Source organism: Hemiscyllium ocellatum, chromosome 11 (genome assembly GCF_020745735.1).
Source record: "Hemiscyllium ocellatum isolate sHemOce1 chromosome 11, sHemOce1.pat.X.cur, whole genome shotgun sequence".
Taxonomy (NCBI): Eukaryota; Metazoa; Chordata; class Chondrichthyes; order Orectolobiformes; family Hemiscylliidae; genus Hemiscyllium; species Hemiscyllium ocellatum.
In genome coordinates, this window is record NC_083411.1 from 11341418 (window position 1) to 11361987 (window position 20570).

The 20570-nt window shown below is 44.0% G+C and overlaps 1 protein-coding gene across 1 annotated transcript; it reads left to right on the top strand.

The window, feature by feature from the left end:
• The first annotated feature begins 964 nt into the window (after positions 1–964).
• LOC132820087 (lysozyme g-like) lies at positions 965–16349 on the top strand. The gene is made up of 5 exons (XM_060832007.1): positions 965–988; positions 3645–3731; positions 5789–5985; positions 9290–9428; positions 16075–16349. The coding sequence occupies exons 1-5, from the start codon at positions 973–975 to the stop codon at positions 16206–16208; spliced, it is 573 nt and encodes a 190-aa protein (XP_060687990.1). The 5' UTR covers positions 965–972; the 3' UTR covers positions 16209–16349.
• The last annotated feature ends 4221 nt before the right edge of the window (positions 16350–20570 follow it).

The window sequence follows — 20570 nt, forward strand, 5'->3', positions numbered from 1 at the left end:
AGCCTTGACTTTATTTACCCTATGACAGGATGTCCAAACCTCAGGCAGTAATCTGAAAATTATTAACTTGGAGGCACTGCTTTCGAATTTAGTTCCTAAGTGTTGAAATTCTTTCAGCAGAACCTCCTTTCTAGTCTTATCAATGTCATTGGTATCAATGCCTATAACAACCAGTGGATCCTTTGTCCACCTCAATCAAAGTTCTTCTCCAGTCATCAGGAAATTTCCTTAACCCTGACACTTGACAAGCAACAAGGCCTTTGGAACACATGCTCATCACTAATCAAAAGGGCTTAGACGCCAAATTATACAATTAGACTTTTCCTTACCACTACTACATTCCCGATTCCTTTACACTTTTGAATGGCACCCTGCATCATGGTGAACTGGTCAGTTTGCTCATCCTTCCTGCAATCTCCATCTCATCCATACAGCTTGTAGGAACCTGGTACCTGCTGGACAATTGTGAGGTGAAGACTCTTCACATGTGACTCCCTGCATTCCATATCTACCCCACTTGCAGTCAGCTGCCCTAACCCCACACTGGTCCATAACCACAGACCAAATTTGAATTTAAATTACCCAGAGGTGTGTAGGCTTTCTGAAGCAAAGGGTCTAGCTAACTATCCCCTTCTCTAATGTTGTGCAACGTCTGAAGCTCAAAATCCAGCTTCTCGACACGGATCTAAAGGTCTCAAGTTGCAAACATTTACTAGAAATGTGTTCATCCTAGATTGATTGGTGTTCAGCCCAGCACACATCACCCCTCCTGCCACAACTATCATATTTGATGGAATTGGTAAGTTACTGCTCTTCACACTTCACAGTAAATCTTTCTTTAAAAATAGGGGAGAACTTCAGTATGAAAAGATTCTGAATAATTTCCAAGAGCATTCCATTCTGATCACACATCTTGTATTTGTGTAACTTCCAGCCACAGCCCAGCTCATTTGATTTCCTGTGACAGCAGCAATGTGCACAGTAATTGGTGAGTATTTCTTCTGATATTCCGTTAGGCATTCATTTTTCAAATTAATGTTAAGAGTCAAAATATGCAATGGGTAGCATATTCTGATCAGTAAGTTCAAGAATTGTAGGATAGACAGGTAGGGGGCTGCAAGAACACAGCAAGCCAGCAGCCGGAGGTGGAGAAGTCGATGTTTCAGATGTAACCCGTCTTAAGGAGGCAAGCATTGAGAATCTTAAATGCGAGGATAGAACAGACAGATCAAATGCCTTGTTCCTGTACTTTTGCTTTTAATGCCATTTTCTATGCATTAATTTGAAAGTTAACATTAAAATGTAATTTTAAGATGGCGGGAAATAATGTTTTACAAGGAGTAAGTACTGTTTCTGTACTCTCATAGCTATGAAACTGATGAAAGAATTTACTCCAATAACAACAATTCTGGCTGAAGTCAATTGCCCAGCAGAGTCAAAAGTCCCTTTCCCCTCCAAAGGTCCCCTTCTCCTCCAAAGGTGTCACTCCTCATGGCATTGCTCTACGCTAAAAGTCACACTGTAGTTCCCTCCTCTGCCCTGACAGATACAGAGGGGCAGGGAACGTTAGCAAGAAGCAAAGCTACTTCAAATGCCCCTATAATCTGTAATACAGAAGGAAAAACATTTGGGATATGGACGGGAGGCATGAAATGATGAGGAGGAAACAAAGGGAACTCAGGATGTTAGCTCATTTCTTTGTTCTCTTTACTGAGCCAGTCAGAGAGTATTAAGCACTCGCCAGTTTCATGCTGTCCTATACTTTTGCACTTATCATTCCAACTTTATTTGGTATGGTAAAGGAGAACATTGGGTAACTAGTTGTATAGTCTCATTATGCTACACTGGTCACAACATTTGTGTGAAAAGAAATGCATGTGCAAGTGTGGAAGATTGAAAGTTTGTAGCACTGGATGTTGCAGTAACAGTTGCTCAATGATGTTATGTACAATTTACACAATCAATAATCATGGCAGTGATTTAAATGATGCTCTTTGATACAATACAGTGATTCACAGTTTTTGGAATAAATCTACAAGTTTCTGAAACTGTTGCACAAATGGATGAAAGAATATATGACATTTTGGGAAAGCCTACAGTCTGTAGGCTGCATTTATGGCATGCATATCAGTAAATCTAATCCCATCGCTGAGGGATTGGTTAATTGAGTTTATGCCACCCTCGCTAACCCCCATACATTTGCCACTACAGGTAAGTGCCAAGATTGCCCAGTGATTGCACCAGTAAAAAATGAGGTCTGCAGATGCTGGAGATCACATGCTGAAAATGTGTTGCTGGTTAAAGCACAGCAGGTTAGGCAGCATCTAAGGAATTTGTGCTTTAACCAGCAACACATTTTCAGCAGTGATTGCACCAGTCCAGCCTCTTTAGATCACATGACATTATGTTGGCAGTTGATCTGTCTGCTTTATCTGACGGTCTGTGCATCCCATAGCCCTGAAGTTTATAGGCAACAGGAGCTGAGATGGATCTGGCAGCCATGTTGGTTCATTGTCCCTTCCCACGACAACACAGATTGGGGCATCTTGACAATGACACAGTTGGAAAAGGACAGGAACATAGGTGGATAGGCAATTTCCATGATTAAAAGTCCAATTACAGACAATGTGTCAATATAGATTGACCCCACCCCATTACGATCGAGGCACCAGCAACAAAGGGAGGTAACCTCCCAATGATAATACAGGAAGTAAGGATTTTTGAGGTAAAGCGAGTCACCACTAGGGATGTCAGAGCTAGCAACCCAACTTCCTCCAGCACGGAATCTCCTCTAACAATCGCCCACCACCCCCAACCCCATTGCCTTGAAGAGGAACAGGCTGCTGTACCTCTGGTCAGTAACCAAAGCTTCCCCAACTGCACACGGGGACAACTTGGAGGGGTCTTGTCATGAATTGCATCCCCTTTGTCCAACAATCAGGGTAACCTTAATTTTCCATCCAATATTTGAAACATCCTGGAGTTCACTTGTACTGATTAAAAGTTATATTTTAAAGGCAACATTTAATAAATAATGCCACTCCCTGGCTCTTCCCTCATAGCTCTACTAATTGTTAATCTTTGAATTTTTAATGAAAGGTGATATACAGAGTGTCATATAGAGCAGACAGGACATAAGATAGAGAGAAGCTGTTCCTGTGCATACAAGGAGTGAGACGGCATCGATCTACAGTGCTGCGCAAACAATTTCAGAAAAATCTTTGTCACATAGTTTGTAGTTAGGGTATGAAATGCACTGTCTGGAAGTGTGGTGGAGGCAGGTTCAATTGCAGCATTCAAGGGGTGATTATTTGGATTGTGAAGCTGCGCAGGAATATGGTGAAAGGGAAGGAAATTGGCATTAAGTAATAGAACTGGAGCAGGCACAATGGGCCAAGTCACTTCCTTCTGTGCTGTAACACTTCAGTGAGACTGTATCTCCACTGAGAATGGAGATGTTTCTTCTGCTTGACTAGAGTCAGTTACCTCAATGTGGGGAGCACTCCTGGGTCAAATACTCCCCAGAAGCTGCTTTAGCCTTCACCTCACTCAGGATCAGAGGATACATTATGGGCACTACTGCTGCATTTGCTTGGTGTTTGCCACTTTTCCATAACTCAGCCATTTTATCTTCATTGTGCTAGATACCTCCATCTATGGTGATATCACAAAGGTTGATACAACTAGTGCTTCTGATAAAACAGCAAAACAGGACAAGCTGAGTGTAACAGGTGAGGAATCAACATAACTTAACATTTCCATGATTGGTATGCATCTGCAATGTATAGGGATACTTTGAAAGTGAATTCCCATTCACAGTTGTTTTATCAAGTTTTACTCATTCTGCAATTTGCATTCAAAATTGAGACCTTTATTGGAAAATTATGTTGGTCCTATCAGGAATTCTTTTGAACATAGTTTTAATGAGATGATGCTTGGGCTCACAATCTGACCTTTATCCCTTACCCACAGCACTATCCTTTACATGGTGGCATGGTGGCTCAGTGGTTAGCACTGTTGCCTCACTGCACCAGGAGGGTTGGACCAAAGTGTCTGTTTCCATGTTGTACATCTCTATGACTCTCTGAAATCCATGAACAAATTTATAAGAAGCCAGAGAACTGGACAAAAAGAGTACAATTTCCAATCATTTATTTGGGATGGTGGGGTCAGTTTTAATTGTCACGTTGAAAGCATGTATTTTCTGAATATTGAAGCAAACTTAAAGTGCAGGCTTAGCTGCCCGAATGGAAAGGCTGGGACACGGGCTGTTCCAAAATAGTTTCATGAAACAATTGGCTGTTAAAGTGATACCCGAGTTTTGGTTACTGTTTTGACAATGATTCAAATTTAGCCAATGACTTCAAATTATGCCCAGGATACTAAAACTCAATTGAGTTTGAATTTATTATTTTAATGACATTGGATCAATGAGAAGGAATGATGTTGGGGGTATAAAAAACACAGGCCTTTTGAAAATTGAGCAACTGCCACGAACAGCAGAGCAACTACTACAGAGCCGGAGACCTAACTGCCCATCTAAAATCATGCTCTCAAAGAAATTAGGAGACACACTATATCAAAAGGAACCTTTTCTTGTAACTCATACTCACAGCAAACAGAAAGTGAAACACCTAGGGAGATCAGCACATGGAAGACTGAAGACATCAGAGAACCCAGAGACTCTGTGGACATGAAATTAAGTTAATGTAACATCTAATAGTTGTCTTATTGGAACAGAATGTTAATAGGTTGTGTTCAGTTAGGCAAAACAATGTTCAGTTTTTAATAGTGCTGTTTATTTCAGAACTGCAAGGTGGTTCAGTGGTTAGCACTGCAACCTCACAGAGCCAGAGAGCAATGTTCAATTCCACTCTGTCTGTGTGGAGTTCACACATTTTCTGTGTGTCTGCATGGGATTCCTCTGGGTAGTCCAGTTTCCTTCATAGAGTCATAGAGTCAAAGAGATGTACAGCACGGAAACAGACCCTTCAGTCCATCCTGTCCATGCCGACCAGATATCCCAACCCAATCTAGTCCCACCTGCCAGCACACAGCCCATATCCCTCCAAACGCTTCCTATTCATATACCCATCCAGATGCCTCTTAAATGTTGCAATTGTACCAGCCTCCACCACTTCCTCTGGCAGCTCATTCTATTCACGTAGCACCCTCCGCATGAAAAAGTTGCCCCTTAGGTCTCTTTTATATCTTTCCCCTCACACCCTAAATCCATGCCCTCTAGTTCTGCACTACCCGACCCCAGGGAAAATACTTTGCCTATTTACCCTATTCATGCCCCACATAATTTTGTAAACCTCCGTAAGGTCACCCCTCAGTCTCCGACGCTCCAATGAAAGCAGCCCAGTCTGTTCAGCATCTCCCTATAGCTCAAATCCTCCAAAGTCCAAAGATGTGCAGATTAGGGTGGATTGACCATGCTAAATTGACAATAGTGTTAAGTGCATTAGTCAGAGAGAAATGGGTCTGGGTAGGTTAGTTTTCAGAGGGTCGGTGTGCACTTGTTGGGCCAAATGGCCTGTTTCCATACTGTAGGGAATCTAATCTTCCATTCGGAAAATAAGTTATCTTTCTTTACATATTGGAAATTAGGAGGTATCTTTCACTCCTTCACACTGTTAACGGATTACGAGGTGAGGCAAATTTTTCTGGACGTTTAGTTTTAATTAACAGAGAGGTTCTATTTCTCTGTCTGGTGGTTACAGCACACAACACACGTTAATGCCAAGTGCAGTGCATTAGATTTTTATTTGAATTTCTTTTTCAGGTGTTGCTGCCTCTCATAAGATGATGAGCATGGATTTGAACAGAGTGAACAAGTACAAGACTTTGATTGATAAAGTTGCCTGTGCCAAGCAGATCGATCCAGCCATAATTGGTGCTATCATCTCCCGGGAATCCCGTGGTGGCAATGCCTTAGTAAATGGATGGGGAGACAACGAAAATGGTTTTGGTCTCATGCAGGTAGGCAGCAAGTCACTTTACGAAACCCTGCAAGCAGATCTACATAAATACACAGATATTAGGAACAGAGTTAGGCTATTCAGCCTTTCTGTACCATGGTTGATCGGATTGTGACCTCCAACTCCATATTCCTCCTTCAATAACCAGTGACTCCCTGATCATTACAAACCCAGCTATGAGTGCACCCAGCAGGTCAGACAGCATCTGAGGAGCAGGAATGTCAATACTTCATCAGGAATCCTTCAGCTGGCTTCCAGCATCTGCAGTCTTTACTGTTTCCTCCTCAAACCCAGCTACGAGCTAGGTTCGATGGTAGATTTTCTGTTTCTGCTAAACCATGGAGGGGGAAAAATTGGTGTGAAAGCAGTGATTGGGTATGACAATCATGCAGTGCCCTTCCACACACCAAAGACAAAACATGCAAGTTGTTCCTTGATTCTGGGGCATTCATGAGGCTAAGGTATGGAGTTACACAGAGGAAAGTGTTTCATTAATGTGAAAAGAGTAAGAAATAGTTTATTTCTTTTCAAAGTGGATATTCTAGAGGAATGAGTAGATCATTAAATACCATGCCCTAATTACAATTATACAAGGCATCAGCCCACAGATCAGGATCATTCTTGGGTTGAAGTCATTTGAAAATATAAGCATAGATTCATATATTGATTCTTGCATATTACAATCCAGCTAGCTGTACCCTCATATTGGAAACGCAGATGCATTTAAATATACAACGTGCAAAAGGGCTTTTAAGTTGCAAGATATCAGAAAAACTAAGCAGGATTCCTTCTTGATTTTCTCATTATCTCTTAATTCACTTCATAGGTCATGGCTCATTTTAGTTTCACCCTGAGAGGTGAGCAGAGGCATATTGGTAAAATGCTGAAAAAGATCCTTCTTGCATTGTTACCAGCAGGCGAGTAGGTTTAGAGTTACTGTTTTCAATGGCATTTTATTTCTAGTCATTCATTCCTGGTGTCAGCACTGAAGAAGGAATGATGAAAAGGTGCATTCCTCGGACTGTGTTTGCACCCACAATACTATTAGCAAGGGAGAGCCAAGATTTTCACACTGCAACTGTTAAGGAATGGTAATATAATTCTAAGTCAGAAAGATCTGTGACTTTGAAGGGGAACATGCTGGTGCTTGTATCACTTGTATCTGTCCTTGTCTTTCTAGATGGTAAAGATATATTGTTGAAGAAGACTTATTGAGTTATTGATATGTGTCATCAATGGCACACGAATAGTGAAGGAAGTATATTTTAAGTTGATGTTAGAGATAAATATTAATGGATTCATTTTTGCAGACAAACTAGACCAAGCACCCCTTTAGAAATGGTCCCATGTCTCTTTTGGGAAACATCATGTAACTCTTGAGAGAGAGAAATTGCTCTTTTGGGAGAGTTGAAGGTAACATTGATAGGAATAAAAGGGAAATAAACGCATTGAATTTGTCAAGTGGAGTGGAGCTGTTAAAGGAAGTCAGGAGGCGAGCTAGAGAAGAAGCGTTGTTGAGTGTGTGGAACCTTCTCGGGATAAAGAACAGCAGAGGTCTTTTGCAGGTTTGGGACAGTATGACCCTGATCTGGGATAGGGCTGACTGCAAGGAGAGTAGGTGACAACACATGTCTGAGAATTTGGAACAGAGGATCCGAAAAAATGTTGTCAAGGTGTCAGGACATTAAAATCTTTGCTATTTAAATTTTTGAAAAAGGAAACTCCATAGCATTAAAAAGAACAATGCTTGCCATTTCATTCTGTCTGTTGACATAAGCCTGGGGATTATCATTGCAGGATTAAAGCTGCATTTTATAACCTATCATTATCTCAGTGGGATCTTTGTCAGTTCAGAGTTTGATTGACAGCTCCAAGGGATTGTTAATTCTCCATATGAGTACAGATGCATTTTCTTACAAGGATTTAAAGATCATTGCAATAAATTAATTTTTTTAATCAATCGAAGCACTCTTTCAAATGTTGTGGATTCATCAGTTTGAATTTTAGAATTTAATTTAATTCCATCTCAGATCCTGAGATGTAACCACTTCGCCTCTGTTTTGGAGCCAGGGAGGTAGTGACACCAGATTAAAAAACTGATCAACACACAGCAAAATCATAAACCATCAGGCAAAGGTCAGTCCTTCAGTGACAGCCTGCATGACAGAAATATCAACGACATGAGTAAGCCATTCAATCTAGTCAGTTTTCCACATTCAATGAGATTGTGATAGATCTATATCTCAGCATTATCTCTGTATCACTTACATAACAGAATTCCATCAATCCAGTCTTGAAAGTTCCAATTGTCCTGCAACATTTAGGGAAGGCCTTGCCCTTCAGCATTGTTACTGCACTTCTGAGCCAGAAACAAATAATTTTCTGGGGCCTTGTCATGGCACGTAGTGGAATCTCAATTCAATAACAAATCTGGAATTAAGGTGCTAATGATGGACATGAAACTGTTGTTTTTTTTCTCTTCAATCATTCACAGGATGAGGGCATTGACAGCTACTTATTGCCCAGAGGACAGTTGAGAACTAAACACCTTGCTGTGGATCTGTAGTCACATGTAGGCCATTCCAAACTTCCAGCTCAGCACTGTCCCCATGACTTGTTCTACCTGCCTATCTTCCTTTCCACCTATTCACTCCCCCCTCCCCCCCAACACCTCGACCTATCACCCTCATCCCCTCCCCCACTCACTATTGTACTCTATGCTACTTTCTCCCCACACCCACACGCCTATCATTTATCTCTCAGCAACTCCCAGGTAAGGATGATAGTTTCCTTCCTTAAAGGAAACTAGTGAACCAGATGAGGTTTTCCAACAATCAATTCACAGTTATCATTCGACTTTTAATTCCAGATTTTTTTTATGAATTGAATTCAAATTCCACCATCTGCTATGGTAGGATTTAAATCCTGGTCCCCAGAACATTGAGTCACTGGATGAGCAGTCCAGTGATAAAATCAGTAGACCATCACCTCCTGATGTTGTTGAATGTCAATAAGAAAAACCCATCTGATTCACGAGTGTCCTTTCGGGTAGGAAAATGTATGTCTAACTTACAAGTAACTCCAGATCTGAGCAATGACTCTCAACTGCCCTTGGAAGTGGCCTGGTGCAGACTCTCTGTTTAAAAACAACAAATATTGACCAAGCCAGTCACACCCTCATCTCATGCAAGAATACAAAGAAATCCAGAATACAACATTGAAATCATCCTGATATTTATGTTTGAATGTATTCTCATTGCTCTAAGATCTCTGTGCATGGAAAAGAAATGTAATGTTTATTTCAGGTTGACAAAAGGTGGCACAGAATAGTTGGAGAGTGGGACAGCGTGGAGCACCTACAACAGGCTACTGAGATACTGATAGGCATGATTAAATTAATAGCAACAAAGTTTCCAACTTGGACCAAAGAACAGCAGCTCAAAGGTTTGAGACTTTTCATTTACATAAAGTCCGATAGCAAGGAATTTATCAATAAGAATTCATTCCAACATTTAAGATGTATGCACTGCCTAAGGTCATAAGTAAGTCATTCATCTCCCCAAGTCTGCCCCACCATTTTGATCTGCCTTATGTCTCAAATGCTGTTATGTATCAACTCCCTCCTATATTTTCAATGGTCTAGCCTTTACATACCCCTGGGGTAGAGAACTCCAGACATTCACACTCTCTGGTGGAAAGGAATTCCTTCGCTTCTCAGTTTTAATGCGTGTTCTGCTGTTCTGTAACTATGTCACCTAGTTTGTGATTCACTAACTAGCAGAAACATCTTCATGACATCCAGCCTATCAGGGCTCCTCCGAATTTGCAATCTGTCTATAAAATTACTCATTATTCTTCTAAATACTAATGAACAGAGGCTTGGCTGTTCTTGTAATATCAATTATTCATACCAAGAATCAACTAATTGAGACGCTGTTGCACTATCTCCTTTGTTAGTCTATCCTTGCGTAAAAACGGGTGACCAAAACTGAACACAGTAGTACAGTTGTGGCCAGAACAAACAGCCTGTATTGTTGTAGTAAAACTTACCATTAAACTCCAACCACCAAGAAACAAAGGTCAAAATTCCATTTGCCTTCTTAACTACTTGTTGAACCTGCACACAACTATTTGTATTTCATGTAAAAAATGAGGTCTGCAGATGCTGGAGATCACAGCTGAAAATGTGTTGCTGGTTAAAGCACAGCAGGTTAGGCAGCATCTCAGGAATAGGAAATTCGACGTTTCGAGCATAAGCCCTTCATCAGGAATGAGGAGAGTTTGCCAAGCAGGCTAAGATAAAAGGTAGGGAGGAGGGACTTTGGGGAGGGGCGATGGAGGTGGGATAGGTGGAAGGAGGTCAAGGTGAGGGTGATAGGCCGGAGTGGGGTGTGGGCGGAGAGGTCAGGAAGAGGATTGCAGGTTAGGAGGGCGGTGCTGAGTTGAGGGAACCGACTGAGACAAGGTGGGGGGAGGGGAAATGAGGAAGCTGGAGAAATCTGAATTCATACCTTGTGGTTGGATGGTTCCCAGGCGGAAGATGAGGCGCTCCTCCTCCACCCGTCGTGTTGTTATGTTCTGCCAGTGGAGGAGTCCAAGGACCTGCATGTCCTCGGTGGACTGGGAGGGAGAGTTAAAGTGTTGAGCCACGGGGTGGTTGGGTTGGTTGGTCCGGGCGGCCCAGAGGTGTTCTCTGAAGCATTCCGCAAGTAAGCGGCCTGTCTCACCAATATAGAGGAGGCCACATCGGGTGCAGCGGATGCAATAGATGATGTGTGTGGAGGTACAGGTGAACTTGTGGCGGATATGGAAGGATCCCTTGGTGCCTTGGAGGGAAGTGAGTGTGGAGGTGTGGGCGCAAGTTTTACATTTCCTGCGGTTGCAGGGGAAGGTGCCAGGAGTGGAGGTTGGGTTGGTGGGGGGTGTAGACCTGACGAGGGAGTCACGAAGGGAGTGGTCCTTGCGGAACGCTGATAGGGGAGGGGAGGGAAATATATCCTTGGTGGTGGGGTCCGTTTGGAGGTGGCGGAAATTACGGCGGATGATACGTTGTATGCGGAGGTTGGTGGGGTGGTAGGTGAGAACCAGTGGGGTTCTGTCTTGGTGGCGGTTGGAGGAGCGGGGCTCAAGGGTGGAGGAGCGGGAAGTGGAGGAGATGCGGTGGAGGGCATCATCGATCACGTCTGGGGGGAATCTGCGGTCCTTGAAGAAGGAGGCCATTGAAACTGGTCCTCCTGGGAGCAGATGCGGCAGAGACGAAGGAATTGGGAATATGGGATGGAGTTTTTACAGGGGGCAGGGTGGGAGGAGGTGTAGTCCAGGTAGCTGTGGGAGTCAGTCGGTTTATTGTAGATGTCTGTGTTGAGTCGGTCGCCCGAGATAGAGATGGAAAGGTCTAGGAAGGGGAGGGAGGAGTCTGAGACAGTCCAGGTGAATTTGAGGTCGGGATGGAAGGTGTTAGTAAAGTTGATGAACTGTTCAACCTCCTCGTGGGAGCACGAGGCAGCGCCGATACAGTCATCGATGTAGCGGAGGAAAAGGTGGGGATGGTGCCAGTGTAGTTGCGGAAGATGGACTGGTCCACATATCCTACAAAGAGGCAGGCATAGCTGGGGCCCATGCGGGTGCCCATGGCAACTCCTTTAGTTTGGAGGAAGTGGGAGGATTGAAAAGAGAAGTTATTCAGGGTGAGGACCAGTTCAGTCAGTCGAAGGAGGGTGTCAGTGGAAGGGTACTGGTTGGTGCGGCGGGAAAGGAAGAAGCGGAGGGCTTTGAGTCCTTCGTGATGGGGGATGGAGGTGTACAGGGACTGGATGTCCATCGTGAAAATAAGGCGTTGGGGACCGGGGAAGCGAAAATCCTGGAGGAGGTGGAGGGCGTGGGTGGTGTCCCGAACGTAGGTGGGGAGTTCTTGGACTAAAGGGGACAGGACCGTGTCGAGGTATTAGGAGATGAGTTCGGTGGGGCAGGAGCAGGCTGAGACAATGGGTCGGCCGGGGCAGGCAGGTTTGTGGATTTTGGGCAGGAGGTAGAAACGGGCGTTGCGGGGTTGTGGGACTATGAGGTTGGAGGTGGTGGATGGGAGATCCCCTGAGGTGATGAGGTCATGGATGGTCTGGGAGATGATGGTTTGGTGGTGGGAGGTGGGGTCGTGGTCAAGGGGGCGATACGAGGAGGCGTCCGCGAGCTGGCGTTTGGCCTCAGCGGTATAAAGGTCGGTGCGCCAAACTACTACCGCGCCTCCCTTGTCTGCTGGTTGGATAGTGAGGTTGGGATTGGAGCGGAGGGAGTGGAGGGCTGCACGTTCTGAGGGTGAGAGGTTGGAGTGGGTGAGAGGGGTGGACAGGTTGAGTCGGTTAATGTCACGCCGGCAGTTGGCTATAAAGAGGTCGAGGGCGGGTAAGAGGCCAGCACGGGGTGTCCAGGTGGATAGGGTGTGTTGGAGGCGGGAGAAGGGGTCGTCAGGGGGTGGGCAGGAGTCTTGGTTGTGAAAGTAGGCACGGAGGCGAAGGCGGCAGAAGAATTGTTCAATATCGCGCCACGTGTTGAACTCATTGATCCGAGGGCGTAGGGGAATGAAGGTGAGGCCCCTGCTGAGGACTGATCTTTCATCCTCAGAGAGGGGGAGGTCTGGAGGGATGGTGAAGATCCGGCATGGCTGGGAGCTAGGACCTGGTGTGGGACTGGAGCTGGGGGTGGGGGCGGGGTTAGGGGCGGGGACAGAGATCGACGTAGGAGCGGGGTTAGACGTGGTGACGTTGCTCGATGTGGGGGCGGGGACAAGCGTGGCGGGGGGTCATGCGTCGTGACGGAAATAAGCGTGGGGGCGGGGTTACGTGTGGTGACAAAAGACGGCGTGGGGGCGGGGTTATGCGTGGTGACGAAGGTTTGCGTGGGGGCGGGGTTACGTGTAGTGACGAAAGACGGCGTGGGGGCGGGGAAACCTGAGGCGTTGTGGTTCTGCAGGTTAGTGATGTCAGTGGGGGTGGAAGTGACTGCGCCGACGGCAACCGAAGGGGCGGAAATGGTTGTGGGACGGAAGAATCGTGGTCATTCCCGGTAGCCGCGTGGGTCGCGGGTCCGTCGACGATCATGGAAGTGGTTGTCTGTGCGGTGGTCACCGGGGCAGTTGTTTGGGCGGCAATCGCGGAGGCTCCGAGGTCGGTGGGGACGGAAGTGACGTCACGGTTGGCAGCGGTCGTTGGTGCCGCCGGCGCTGTAGCGGCCACATGTGTAATGGCGTCCGACAGGCCGATAGAAGATTCTGGAACAGTTGAGGGACCACGAGTGTGGGGGTAAGTACATGAAAGTTTTTGGTACTTACTGTCTTTAATCTCTGAGATGGCTAGGAAGAACTGTTTGTTTAGTTTATGGATTCTTCTGTAGATGAAGAACAGCAGGGGTCCTTTGCAGGTCTGTGAGAGTGTTGTCCTGAGCTGTGGTAGGGCTGGTTGCAGTGAATGTAGGTGGCGACGCATGGCTGCAAGGGTGGAGCGGAGGATCCGGAGTGAGGTCTGTTGCTGGAGGCTTCAGATTTGTTGTAGGTACAGGTTGTCCAGGTTGGGTCCAAATTTTGTTGGTTGGAATGTAGTTTGGAGTCCGTGCAGGATCAGTCGGTTCCGTAGGCAGGTGCTGAGGAAGGAGATGTGGCTGTGGTAACGAGTCTGTTTGAGAACGTGGCTGAAGAGCTTCAGTGCAGAGGAGATGACCTGGGGGGTGCAGTGAGAGAGAGACTCACTGAAATCCTTGTAGAGGGAGGAAGAGAGCTTCTTCAAGGAAGGCATCCTTGCAAGAGGATTCGCAGTAGGTTAAAATCTTCCTCTGAGCTGAACTTTCTTTAGTGATACAGTGCTTTTTTATTCTTCCTTCACAGTGCATGACCTCACACCTCCCCACATTCAATACCATCTTTATAGACATTCACTCAACCCATTCAAATCTCCTTGCAGACAACTCACATTTTCATTACGCCCTCCTTGTATTATCAGTCAACATGGATTTATGACAGTCTGTGTCCTCTTCCAAATCAGCATACAGACAGTAAATAATTGAGGCCTAAGGACTGATCCTCGTGACATTCCAAGTGTTACATCTTTCCAACCTGAAAAAGACCCATTAATCTCAACTCTCTTTTTTCCTTTGTGTTACTCAATGCTTAATCCATTACCCCAATTTTGTGAGCTTCTACCTTTGCAATAACCTTTTATGTGACATCTTCAAAAATGCCTTCTGGAAATACAAATGCATCACATTGAGCGATTCACCTTGATCAACTCCTCAAAGAGCCCAAAGATAGTTGTCAAATATGATTTTCTTTTAACAGAACTATGGTGACTCTGGTTGTATTATGCTTTTCTCAATTCCCTACTATTTCTTCCTTAATAATGGATTGTAACATTGTCCCATTGACAGATATTGTTTGGATAGCCTATTGTTTCCTGCTTTCTATTTCCCTCCCTTCTTGAACAGAGGTGTTACATTAACAGTTTGTCAATCTGCTAGAATCCTCCCAAAAACTAGTGAGCTCTGAAATCTTCCTTCCACTATCTCTACCGGCACTTCCTTCGAAACTCTTAGAAGCGGGCTTCAAGTCTTCGTGACTTGTCAACCTTTAGTACCATTAATTCATCAAATACTTCTTCTTACATGATAAAGACTGCTATAAAACCTTTTGTAATATTGGCGTTTTGCTTGTGTGTTACTTTGGGATATTTGTAATATCTGCTATTGGGAAAACCAATCTGAAATCTTGGTTTTAATTACTTTCCATTTCCCTGTTATTAACCCCAAATTGCATCTTGCAAATCCCACACTTACTTTAGCTAATCTCTTTCTTTGTATATACCTGGAGAAGCTCTTACTATTTGCTGTTATTTTATTAACAGTTTACCTTCGTAATGAATTCTCCCCTGCTTTTCAGTCATCTACCGTTGTTTTATCAAAGAAGAAGCCCAATCCTTCAGCCTACCACAATTCGTTGCCATGTTGCATGTCTTCAGGTTTGATTGGTTGCTCTCCTGGACTGGCTTTGTTAACCATGAGTAGTTCTTCCTTCTCATTAAGTCCTTCTTTTCGAGCAGGATAAATTTTTGTTCAGCATAATGAAATAACCGTTTAAATGTCTGCCATTGCTCATCCGTTGATTTCCCTTTCAGTTTATTTAGCAACCCACTTTAGATAACTCTTTCTCCATATCTTTTTGATTGTGTTTATTTAAATTGAGAACACTGTATTGAGACCTAAGTTGCTCACCCTCAAGGTGAATTTGTAGTTTTACCTTGTACTGTTTGCTATTCTTTAGATTATTCTTAACCTCTTATTAAAGCTACCTCATTAAACATTACTAGATCTAAAATAGAGTCGTACAGTCATACAGCAGTTGTGCAATGTATTGGTTTAAGAAATGATCCTTGATCTCAAAAAACTTGCTTCAATGTTACCCTTGTTCATCTGATTTATCTAGACAAGATGCAGATTTAAATCGACCCTGATAATTGTAGTATCTTTCCTATATATATATATACACACACAGTCATCGAGAGGTACAGACTCTTCAGTCCAGCTCATCTATGCCAACTGAATATCCTAAATTAATTTAGTCCCATTTGGCAGTTTTTGGCCCATATCTCTCCAAACCCTTCCTATTCATATACCCATCCAGACGCCTTCAAGTGCTGTAATTGTACCAGCCTGCAGCACATCCTCTAGCAGTTCATTCTATACATGGTATCACCTTGTGTGTGAAATTTTTTTTCCCCTTCGGTCCCTTTTAAATTTTTCCCCTCTTATTTTAACCAATGCTCTCTATTGTTGGACTCCCCACCCTCTGGAAAAGACCTTGACTATTTACCCTATCTATGGCCCTCATGATTTTATAAACTTCTATAAGGTCAACCCTCAGCCTCTGACGCTCCAGGAAAAATAGCTCCAGCCTATACAGCCTCTCCCTATCACTCAAACCTTTCAACTCTGACGAGTTTAATTTTGCTTGATAATATCTCCCACAAAGCACTTCAGGACATTTCACTATGATGCTATTGAATGCATGTTGTTATTGCAATAAATGCATTTTCTTGTGCCTTTATTACAGGTGGGATTTCAGCATACAATGCTGGGACAAGAAATGTTCACACTTATGAAAGAATGGATATTGGTACCACTGGAGATGATTATGCTAATGATGTGACTGCAAGAGCCCAATGGCTGAAGAATAATGGATATTAATTCCTCATCATTTTTCTTTCCATTGATACTGGTCTATCGCTAGCAATAATTCCCTTAACATTGCAGTCTATAAAACATCAGAATACTTTTTAATCCTCATACAGTATTATTAAGTAAAGTCAATTAAACTTGGATCTCAAAGAGATGTAATCACCTCAAATGCATTGGTAATAAATATAGACATCAAACATAAAAAGTACACTTGTAATTTTCATTAGTGATGTCCATGCAAATTGGGCTGAAAGGAGTAGGGATTATTTAAAAGCAAGAGATTATGTCAAAACCACTTAGATTTGCACTTTCTACTATTTGTTAAGTTAGCTCAAGGTTGAATTTGCCCAGATACATCTAGACTTCATGTCAATCTGGGCCAAGCCAATTGGTGAGACAGAAAATCGAGAGATGCTCCATTATGCATCGAGTTTATGGATAACTCAATCACACAGGTCAAAGAACTAAGAACAATACGGCACAGGAACAGGCCCCTCAGCCCTCCAAGCCTGTGCTGACACATTTTGTCCTTTCATACTATAACTGTTTTCATTTACAGGATCCCATTTCCCTCTATTCCCTTCCTACTCATGTATTCATCCAGGTGCTTCTGGAACGCTGCTGTTGTGTCTGCTTCCACCACCTCCTCTGACAGTGCATTCTAGGCACTCACCATTCTGTGTGTGAAAAATGTGCCTTGCACATCTCTTTGAAGCTCCTTTCTCCCATACCTTGAACCTATTTCCCCTAGTAATTGACACCTCCACCCTGGGAAAATGCCTCATTCTTTCCATTCTATCCATGCCATTCACAATCTTACAAACTTCTATCAGCTCACCCCTCAACTTGCTGCATTCCAGTGAAAACAAATCCAGTCTTTCCAATCTTTCTTCATAGCTAAAATCCCCATACCAAAGCGTCCATGTTCTTCTGGTACTGTTGTAACCAGAACTGTATGCAATATTCCAAGTGTGGCCTAACTAAAGTTCTATAAAACCGCAGAATAACTTGCCTATCCTTATACTCAATGCCCCTTCCAATGAAGGGAAGTATGCCATAGGCCTTGTTTACTATCTTATCTTTCTGCCTTCAGTGATCTATGGACCTGCACACTAAGATCCCTCTGAAATATGGCTGGCAGACAGTGGTGTTCTACAAGGATCAGTGTTGGGACCACAACTTTTCACTTTACCCATTAATGATCTAGATGAAGGGACTGGGATCGGTGCTGGGCCTTCTACTTTTTGTCATTTACATAAATGATTAGGATGCGAGCATAAGAGGTACAGTTAGTAAGTTTACAGATGACACCAAAATTGGATGAGTAGTGAATAGCGAAGAGGGTTACCTTAGATTACTACAGGGGTCTGGACCAGATTGGGCAATGGGCTGAGAAGTGGCAGATGGAGTTTAATTCAAATAAATGCAAGGTGCTGTGTTTTGGGAAAGCAAATCTTAGCAGGACTTATACACTTAATGGTAAGGTCCTAGGGAGTGTTGCTGAACAAAGGGACCTTGGAGTGCAGGTTCATAGCTCCTTGAAAGTGGAGTCACAGGTGGATAGGATAGTGAAGAAGACGTTTGGTATGCTTACCTTTTTTGGTCAGAATGTCGAGTACAGGAGTTGGGAGGTCATGTTGTGGCTGTCCAGGACATTGGTTCGGCCAAAGTTGGAATGTTGCATGCATTTCTGGTCTCCTTCCTGTAGGAAAGATGTTGTGAAACTTGAAAGGGTTCAGAAAAGATTTACAAGGACGTTGCCAGGGTTGGAGGATTTGAGCTATAGGGAAAGGCTGAACAGGTTGGGGCTATTTTCCCTGGAGCTTCGGAGGATGAGGGGTGACCTTATAGAGGTTTACAAAATTATGAGGGGCATGGATAGGGTAAATAGGCAAAGTCTTTTCCCTGGGTTGGGGGAGTCCAGAACTAGAGAGCATAGGTTTAGGGTGAGAGGTGAAAGATATAAAAGAGACCTACGGGGCAACTTTTACACACAGAGGGTGGTTCATGTAGGAAAGAGCTGCCAGAGGATGTGGCGGAGGCTGGTACAATTGCAACATTTAAAAAATATCTGGATGAGTATATGAACAGGAAGGGGTTGGAGCGATATGGGCTGGATGCTGGCAGGTTGGATTAGTTTGGGTTCGGATACCTGGTCGGCATGGACGGGTTGGACCGAAGGGTCTGTTTCCATGCTGTACATCTCTATGATTCTATGACTCTATGACTGAGGGCATTCTAGGTAATTTTGTAGGCAATTCAAAGATAGGTAGAGGGACAGGTAATATTGAGGAGATGGGGAGGCTGCTGAAGGGTTTGGACAGGTTAGGAGAGTGGGCAAAGAAATGGTAGATGGAGTACAACACGGGAAAGTGTGAGGCCGTGTACTTTGATAAGAAGAGTAGGAGCATGGGCTATTTTCAAATGGGGGAAGAAATTCAGACATCTGAAGTGCAAAGAAACTTGGGAGTTCTAGTCCAAGAGAAAGTGAGGACTGCAGATGCTAGAGATCAGAGCTGAAAATGTGTTGCTGGAAAAGCGCATTCAAGGAGAAGAGAGTCGATGTTTCAGTCATGAACCCTTCTTCAGGAATGAGGAAAGCGTGTCCAGCAGGCTAAGATAAAACATAGGGAGGAGGGACTTGGGGGAGGGGCGTTGGAAATTCGATAGGTGACTCACCTTGACCTCCTTCCACCTATCGCATTTCCAACGCCCCTCCCCCAAGTCCCTCCTCCCTACCTTTTATCTTAGCCTGCTGGACACACTTTCCTCATTCCTGAAGAAGGGCTCATGCCCAAAACGTAGACTCTCCTGCTCCGTGGATGCTGCCTGACCTGCTGCGTTTTTCCAGCAACACATTTTCAGTTCTAGTCCAGGATTCTCTCAAGGTAAACCTGCAGATTGAGTCATTAGTTAGGAAGGCAAATACAATGCTGGCATTTAGTTTGCGAAGACCTGACTACAAAAGCAGAGATCTGCTTCCGAGGCTCTATAAGGCTCTGGTCAGATCACAAGTGGAGTATCGTGTGCAGTTTTGTGCTCCATATCTCAGGAAGCATGTACTGGCCATGGACCGTGTTCAGAGAAGGTGTGGGGGAATGGTCCCAGGAATGACAAGCTTAACATATGAGGAACTTTTGAGGACTCTGCATCGATATATGATGGAGTTTAGGAGGATGAGGTGGGGATCTAATTGAAACTTTCAGACTATTGAATGGCCTGGACAGAATGGATGTTGGAAAGATGTTTCAATTGGGAGGAGAGATGAGGACCAGAGGGCACAGCCTTAAAGGGAAGACCTTTTAGAATGGAGATAAGGAGAATCTTTCTCAGGCAGAGGGTGGTGAATCAAAGGAATTCACTATCACAGAAAGTTGTGGAGGCCAGGTCATTGAGTACATTTAAAACAGAAACAGATAGGTTCTTGGTTGTCAAAAGGATCAAGGGTTACAGGAGAAAGCAGGAAAATGGGGTTGAGAAACTTCACGGCCATGGTTGAAAAGTAGAGCAGACTCGGTAGCCTATTTTCTGCTCCTGTGTCTTATGTCTTATTTCAATACTTCTAAGGGTTCTGGTTATCACTATACAATTTCCACCTCTACTTGGCCTTCTAAAATGCATCACCTCGCATTTGTCTGGATTATACTCCATCTGCCATTTTTCTGCCCAATCTTGCTCACTATCAGCAACTCCACCAATCTTTGTATCATCCACAACTTCCTAATTCGACCAGCTATGTTTTCCTCCAAATCATTTATGTGCACAATGAACAGCAGAGATCCCAGCACTGATCCTGGAGTCACAACACTCCATTCCAAAATGCATTTTTCCACCGCTACCCTCTGTCTCCTGTGATGAAGCCATCTTGCCAGCTCACTCCAAGATCATTTGACTTCACCTTCTGTCCTAGTCTGCCATGAGGAACCTTGTCAAAGGCTTTAGTGAAGTCCATGTGAACAACATCAACTGCTTTTCCCTCATCAATCATCTCTGTCACTTCCTCAAACAAACTCAATCAATTTGGTGAGGCATGACCTCCCCCACACAAAACCATGCTGTCCATCATCAATAAGTCAACTTGCTTCTAAATGTGTATAGATCTTGTCCCTGAGAATCTTTTCCAATAATTTCCACACCAGCAGCATGAGCCTTATAGGCCTGTAATTTCCAGGATTATCCCTGCTACCTTTCTTAAACAATGAAACAACATTAACTATGGAATATAATATGGGAAAGTGGGAGGTCATGCAGTTTGGTCGGAAGAATAGGGGCATAGACTATTTTCTAAATGGGGATAAAATTCAGAAATGTGAAGTGCAAAGGGACTTGGGAGTCCTGGTCCAGGATTCTATTAAGGTAAACTTGCAGGTT

What these genes read in the sequence shown, in the direction of transcription:
- LOC132820087 (XM_060832007.1), top strand. An exon ending in GGACAAGCTGAGTGTAACAG is followed by an intron (nt 3,732 to 5,788) that starts GTGAGGAATCAA and finishes TTTCTTTTTCAG; the next exon opens with GTGTTGCTGCCTCTCATAAG. An exon ending in ATGGTTTTGGTCTCATGCAG is followed by an intron (nt 5,986 to 9,289) that starts GTAGGCAGCAAG and finishes TGTTTATTTCAG; the next exon opens with GTTGACAAAAGGTGGCACAG.